Raw genomic sequence first — 7966 nt, 5'->3', positions numbered from 1 at the left:
TGTATTAAAGTGTTGCTCTTAGAATCCAGGCCTTTAAGAAAAAAATTTTTTTTCTTGAAAATGCTTTTCTGCCACGTACTTCTTTGTATGCCTTCTCTTTCCCACACAGTTATGGGAGGGAAGGAATTCTTGCTTGTTTCTTCCCTGGCCCTTGCTCTGGTACTAAATTTGAACTGCCCCTAAAGGAGGAGGGAAATAATTAAACTGCATGCTTACCTGTATTTAGACAGAAGTAATCAGTTACTCAAGATATCCCTTGGTTTTATTTTAACTTAAACCCTTGTGAATACTTCACAAAAATACATATACAGAAGCAAATAAATCTATACAAACTATATATGCAGCAGATAGAACAAGTAGTCAGAAGTTCAAAGATGGATAGCTCTGTAAAAAAATCAATTTAGAAATGAGTACTTTCAACAAAAGCATTCCAGATATTTTGACACATAAAATAAATTGGTAATCTATAGAACGGATGAATGAGTAACATGCATTGATCAGTACAACAACCAATAATATTTACTGGATTCAAACTATTTACTGTTGTAAACATTTAATGAAAGCATCATGAGCTCTAAATAGTCTTTGACAATTCCAACAAAATAAGTGGTATGTTTAAAAAATAAAGCTGATGAGCAATAGGTCCATTCTATATATTTTTCTCTTAACAGTTCCAGCAAGAGAAATAGCACAGTATTTTTAAAAAAGTATACAGCAAAGATTGTTCCTATTATAGTGGCAGACTCTGGAAACTGTAAATACAAATAGTCATTGAACAGTCAAACGGTCGTATTCCTAATAAGGAAGAAATTACAGTAAGAACAGTGAGCAGTCCAGTTATGCTCAGTTGTCAAGAAAATCCTTTTTCTTGTCAGTTGATTTCATAGTTCTTTTTCCAAGACAGCAAAACTTTGGCAATCGGATGTATTGAAAATATATTTTTCAAGTTCAGTCAGCATTTTGTTATGTGAAAGGTGATCTGTACACCAAGGCTCAGAAGTTGGTAAAGATTGATTCCATATGTGGAAAAAGTGCAAATTTCCTGCACAGATAGCTTACAAAGCTGCTGGCACATTTACTCACCAGCAGAATCTTGGATTTTGTTTGCATAGCTCACGCATCACTGGAATGTGGAAAGGTGTGCTATTTTTTTGGCAAGAGCAAAGGAGACATTATACTGATGTGAATTACCGTGTTGGGCATGCTGAATCCAAGCAGAACACTTGGGCGAAATCTGCTACCTGACATCATTAGTTTTTGTATACTGGTTTTGTTTTTGTTGAAGCAGTTCTGTTATAGCCAGAAGCTTTTTCAGTACATGCTAAACAAGGAAAAATAGTATGAAAGTAATTAGTAAATAAATGAAAGTTCAGTCAGAAATTTCAGGGAACCTGGATTTTGGAAAAAGCCACATCAATTCAAAGGAACTCATAAAATAATACTAACCATTCTACTCAAAGCATACAATTGTGAACGTTTCTATTAATTATTCAGTCCTTGACTCAGTATATTTGGTCAAGATAAGATCTTTGTACACTAAATAGAATTTCATTTATTTGCCATTTTCATATCTACTCAGGACAGAACATCTTGCCAGCAAGACAGACTGATCATTACAAATCATCGTAATATCCATAAGATCATGGAGGAGCAATCAGCTTGCAGCCCAGTGAACACTATCAAGTATCATGTAAGAAACAGGACTACACTGGGCCTAAAATTAATTAGGCTAACTTCTCCAAGAATTTTACTTTTATTTAAGGCATATCATAACAAACTCAGCCCCAGTGTAGCTGGAAGGCATTATATATATCACAGACACTAAGTAGGCCAGTGGCACATTCTCTGCCTAAGCTGCTAAAGTGACTGAAATCTTTGTGAGCCAGAGGAGGTTATCTAAACTTGAGGATTTTAGAATCCTCAAATCCACAAACACAATGCTTTAATTTTAATCTCTTCTACAAGGCTCCTACCAAATGGTTGGCCAGTGCAGTGACAGTCCTCAGGAAGAGCTTATTAGAAATTACAGTTTTCAAGGCCACACTCCAGAATCTCTGAACCTGGAACTTGGTCGTGCACTGTGTATGGGAGATAAGCCATATCACTACTGACTTTATAATTCACTTGACATTTTCACATCACTGAAGTGTGTAACACCACTGTTTTTCAGTCTAGTTCACACTGTGCCATGTCAAACATACAGAATTTTAGTCTGGGTCCATTACTGCTCTGCCAAGATCTTTGCGGAGGAAGATTCCAATTCTTAAAAATATAACTGATAAGACAAACCATAAGAGACTCTTAAGCTTACAAAACAAAGTGAGGGTTGGTGCAGGGGTGGGCCGGGAGAGAGCGTAGACATTGTGGAGGGTATATCCTATGGTGAGTGTGTGAAATGTGCAAGCCTGATGATTCACAGACCTGTACCCCTGGGGCAAATAATATATTTTATGTTAAAAAGCTGACCATAATTCAGCTTGTTACCTTTCAGAGTCTTATGCTGACATTCTGCTTAAGTGCTAAACCAATATCACTGATAATGAAGGCTGGCAAAAACCTACCTGCTGGGCACCACGTTCATTGCTGAGCGTTCGCAGTTCATCTGAATGAGCCACACAGATCTCATGCAGTGCCGCTAAATCACGAGACAGGTCAGTTCTAGAGTGCTCTGTAGTGTCCGGAAGTTCAGGTACATTCTTTAAGAGAATGATAAAACTGCATTTAGCAATACAAATTTTTATAGTCACTTCTGAAAAGATCCTAACTGCTTATAGTAAACTGAATTCTTAACATCATGTTCTCTTAAATTTAAAAGTCTAAGATGCTATGTAACATCAGTGGTACTTCTTTTTTTTTTTTTTTTTTTTTAAGATTTTATTTATTTATTTGACAGAGAGAGACCACAAGTAGGCAGAGAGGCAGGCAGAGAGAGAGAGGAGGAAGCAGGCTCCCTGCTGAGCACAGAGCCCGATGTGGGACTCGATCCCAGGACCCCGAGATCATGACCCAAGCCGAAGGCAGCAGCTTAACCCACTGAGCCACCCAGGCGCCCCACATCAGTGGTACTTCTGATAAAGGTCCTATGACCTCAATATTCACATCAAACGCAGGGTCCAATTTGCTTTACAAAACATGGCAGAATATTATACAGTATTACTGTTAATCTAAATAAGTGGGCTTCCTACATTCTTAAGAGTTTTGGGGTTTTTTTGATCTGGCACATACACCAAAAAACAACCATAAACACTGCAACTGCTAATCTGGATTAAATGCAAGCTAGACTTTCAATTCCTCCATTGACAACAGTTTCATTATTTAACTGTTATAGTTTGCCCAAATTTATCAGTATACATAAGTTTAGAGTTACACTATAGAAGTGTGAGGAGAACCTGTCAGGCTGATAATTATCTGTGGACTATGCCTAAAAACTTCGTACTTTATTAGCACTAAAGACCAGTATTATTTTGAGCCATAGAATAAAATTCAACATGGGCTCAGATGGCTGTTCTGAAAAAATCTACTGCTCTTCCTAACGGTGATAACTCAATTGCTGTACCTTCCTAAAAACTACATTGTGTTCTGTAGCATGAACTGAAATATAGTTCATTCTTGTTAATTAACATTCAGTTATCCATTCATAAAGTGAATGAAGGATTACAGAGTTAAAAGACTATATAGTATTTGCCTTCAGAGAGCTTGCAGCCTCTCTAGAAGACCGAGATAAACCAACACAGATATGAAAGATAGGCAGATACTTAGGAAGCAGAGGAAAAGGTATTTGACTCAGATTTAGTGCTCCTCAAAAAGCCCTTCTGAAAGTGAGTCTTGAAAGAAGAATCTGATTTATACAGGTAGTAAAGGAATACAAGAACATGGAGAAGGCAAGAAGCGTAGAAGAATACTGGGAATTCTATGCAGTTTAAGACTACATTGTGAGGCATAACTAGGAAAGTGGTAAAAGAGCTGGACTATAGACAGCTGTGATTATGGAAAATAAATGAGAATCCTAACCATGAATCTGAAGAATCTAAAAACCTAGAGATACAGCGTAAGTTAAAGCTCGGTAGCTTTATTTGTTCCATTTCTTTGAAAAAGATGGATGGTACTTTGATAGGAATTGCATTAAATGTGTAGATTGCTTTAGGTAGCATAGACATTTTCACAATATTTATTCTTCCAATCCAGGAGCATGGAACATTTTTCCATTTGTTTGTGTCTTCCTCAATTTCTTTCATGAGAACTTTATAGTTTTCTGAGTATAGATTCTGTGTCTCTTTGGTTAGGTTTATTCCTAGGTATCTTATGGTTTTGGATGCAATTGTGAATGGGATTGACTCCTTAATATCTCTTTCTTCTGTCTTGCTGTTGGTGTAGAGAAATGCAACTGATTTCTGTGCATTGATTTTATATCCTGACACTTTACTGAATTCCTGTATAAGTTCTAGCAGTTTTGGAGTGGAGTCTTTTGGGTTTTCCACATATAGTATCATATCATCTGCGAAGAGTGATAATTTGACTTCTTCTTTGCCGATTTGGATGCCTTTAATTTCCTTTTGTTGTCTGATTGCTGAGGCTAGGACCTCTAGTACGATGTTGAATAGCAGTGGTGATAATGGACATCCCTGCCGTGTTCCTGACCTTAGCGGAAAAGCTTTCAGTTTTTCTCCATTGAGAATGATATTTGCGGTGGGTTTTTCATAGATGGCTTTGATGATATTGAGGTATGTGCCCTCTATCCCTACACTTTGAAGAGTTTTGATCAGGAAGGGATGTTGTACTTTGTCAAATGCTTTTTCAGCATCTATTGAGAGTATCATATGGTTCTTGTTCTTTCTTTTATTGATGTGTTGTATCACATTGACTGATTTGAGGAAGTGGTGATACAACATGGAGGCTTAAGTGGGTAGAAGAAGAATAAATGAAACAAGATGGGATTGGGAGGGAGACAAACCATAAGTGACTCTTAATCTCACGAAACAAACTGAGGGTTGCCGGGGGGGAGGGGGTTTGGGAGAAGGGGGTGGGATTATGGACATTGGGGAGGGTATGTGATTTGGTGAGTGCTGTGAAGTGTGTAAACCTGGTGATTCACAGACCTGTACCCCTGGGGATAAAAATATATGTTTATAAAAAATAAAAAAAAATAAAAAAAAAAATAAAAAAAAGGAACAGGAAAATATGAAAAAATAATAAAAGAGATTGAAGAAAGGAAAAAAAAAAAAAAAAAAAAAAGCTCGGTAGCTTTAGATACTGGACAGTTTTCAGTCTTTAAACAATACTACAGTAAGAACTTTTCAATCGCTGACCCAACTGTGTGTTTTGGTAATGAGTATTTTTATCTCCTAAACTTCCCTGAGTTCATATATAAAAAACATAGACATTTAGCATTTGCCCTGTTACTTCTCAATTTTATGCTAATTATGAACCTATGTTACAAATAACTTCTTCCACCCTGGTTTTACCCTCAGGTAGCAAAGCAGGGGCCCTCAGGAACTGCTGGTTAGTTTCATTGAACACTGGCGGGGTGTTTTTAAAACTGGATCTGAATACATTATGGCAAAACATGGGCACTTCAGTCTCCAACTCTAGCATTGCCTAATGCCAAACATACTAAACTGATAACCTTTTGTTTTTATATATGAACTGAATTACGAACATATTTTATTTTTTAATCCATTATCTGTAAATCTGTAACAAGAAAATTCAACTTTACAGGGTCTTAGGAAATTTATTTATTTATTTATTTATTTGCCATTTCTATTAATCTTATAATCACAATTTATAAAGGTCCAAATAAGATATCAGTAGTCCCACTGAATGAAGTAGCATTCTAAATCCATGTATTTTATTCTTAGTAAAGCCCCCAAGAACACTCTCCAGTCCATTATTTAACCTGGTCAGATCTGGGTTATCTTGTTTCAAGTTCCATACACTAGCAGCTCAGTATAAGCAGCAACAGGGTATCACAATAAGGAGATGGAACAGCTAAAAGGATAGTGAAACACAAAACAGAAACTAAAAAATAGCACAAGAAGTACAAAACCATAACAGTGAGTTCTTGGTAGTAAACCATTTAGTTTAAGAATAAATGTTTATAATGATTTAAAAAAAGAAAAAAGCCTCTTTTTGTGTTAAGTGGAGCCCAGTGCAGGGCCTGAACTCAATAGCCTGAGATCAAGAGTAGGAGGCTTAAGCAACTGTCAGCCAGATGCCTGTTTTTGTTTTTTATTTTTAAGTTCTGGATAAAAATCTAAGCTGTTGATTAAATAAGTTAACAATTCTCAATATTAAGAGACCTAAGTATTAAATTTAGGTCTCGAGAAAGTATTTGAAAAATTATATACATACCCCAAGTTCATCCAGAAACATGATCATGCGATGTTTGTTACTTTTGATAAATGGATTGACACCTTCCATATAGGGCTCCTAAAAATAATAAAAACAAACACTAATCTATAACTACCACATATGTAGCAAGGATTCCTATAAATCTAATTATGTCCATCAACAGCAATAAATGTTCACAAGAATTAGTCATATAAATTTTCCTTCTAATGAAAACAAACAGCTATACTGAAGAACTGGAATATTCTCATGAAAGAGTAAGAAATTCTGCATGGAGATAAAAAAAAAGAGCACCAACCCCAAGTGGTTGAAAATCCATGAATAACTTGGCCCCCTCCCCAAAAAATGTGGCTTATAACATACACAGTTGACTGATACATATTTTGTATGTTACATATATTCATGTATTATTACAATAGAGTACATAATACACATATATTTATATACATATATATGCATATATAATATATATATATTACATATATTCATGTATTATTACAATAGAGTAAGTTAGAGAAAAGGAAATATTAAAACCATAAGAGAAAATATATTTACAGTACTGTAAAAACCATGAGTAAGTGGACCCGTGCAGTTTGAACCTGTGCATCAAGGGTCAGCTGTTACTCATTCAAAAATAATTACTGAGAAACTTATTTGCCACCTACCAAGATAAACATGGGTCCAGACCAGAGGTTAGACTCTAGCAGAGAATGTAAGTAATTAAAATACAGTGTGCTAAAGACTGCAATAGGAATACATCAACCTGCCTCACTATTCAGATAAATTCTAAAGCTAAGCCTTACTGTAAACTGCTCTTCATACTAAAATATTAGGCCTATTTAAAAATGTGGTATGTTGTGGGGCGCCTGGGTGGCTCAGTGGGTTAAAGCCTCTGCCTTCAGCTCAGGTCATGATCCCAGGGCCGTGGGACTGAGCCCTGCGCCTAGCTCTCTGATCAGCGGGGAGCCTGCTTCCTTCCTCTCTCTGCCTACTTGTGATATCTGTCAAATAAATAAATAAAATACTTTTAAAAAAAGAAATAAAAATTTTTAAAATGAAAATAAAAATAAAAATGTGGTATGTTGTAAAACAGAAAATGTTTAGTGTTAACACAAGCTCTTTTAAAGTCAATAAATAAAAGATGATAAAGACCTCATCAGTCTATCCCAAAGTAACAGACACGAAAAATCAAAGTAACATGCCTAGCAGTTTGGCAAAAATTAAACAGAGTAATATTCATTGAGTTTTGGCAAGGCTCTGGGAATCAAAAAGTCTGACTTAGGAGTTTACTTCCAAAACTAGTTTAAGGAAATAAGTGGACATTTTTGAAAGGATATATGGATACTTGTTATAGCAGTATTTGTAATAGTGGTAGGTTGGCAGCCATCTAAATGTTGAGGAGAAGAGTACTTAACAGCTACATGATGACATAACAACACTTGTTAAGAACAGTAAAATAGTTACTTTTCCAGGCAAGAAGTTTGTTCAATATTGAAAAAATCAGGCAACACAGTATGATCACTACTAGAATATTAACAATCCTTATCATTAGGTAGTGGGATCACATATGGGTGTTTTAAGAACTTGTCCAAGTTATTTGCAGTAAATATTTACGGTGAAA

General features: G+C 35.8%; 1 protein-coding gene across 1 annotated transcript in view; it reads right to left on the bottom strand.

Annotated features, from left to right (window-relative positions):
- Positions 1-244: 244 nt before the first annotated feature.
- RASA1 (RAS p21 protein activator 1) overlaps positions 245-7966 on the bottom strand; it is a 123436-nt gene continuing 115714 nt past the window's right edge. Inside the window, exons 23-25 of the mRNA XM_059175421.1 lie at positions 6349-6426; positions 2562-2696; positions 245-1321 (exon numbers count right to left, since the gene is read on the bottom strand). Coding sequence (XP_059031404.1) covers positions 1238-1321; positions 2562-2696; positions 6349-6426 — 297 coding nt within the window. The 3' untranslated portion in view covers positions 245-1237. The remainder of the gene's footprint in view (positions 1322-2561; positions 2697-6348; positions 6427-7966) is intronic.

Source organism: Mustela lutreola, chromosome 5, assembly GCF_030435805.1.
Source record: "Mustela lutreola isolate mMusLut2 chromosome 5, mMusLut2.pri, whole genome shotgun sequence".
Classification (NCBI taxonomy): Eukaryota; Metazoa; Chordata; class Mammalia; order Carnivora; family Mustelidae; genus Mustela; species Mustela lutreola.
The sequence above is the reverse complement of the archived record's forward strand: the minus strand, read 5'-3'. Positions and strand labels throughout refer to the sequence as shown.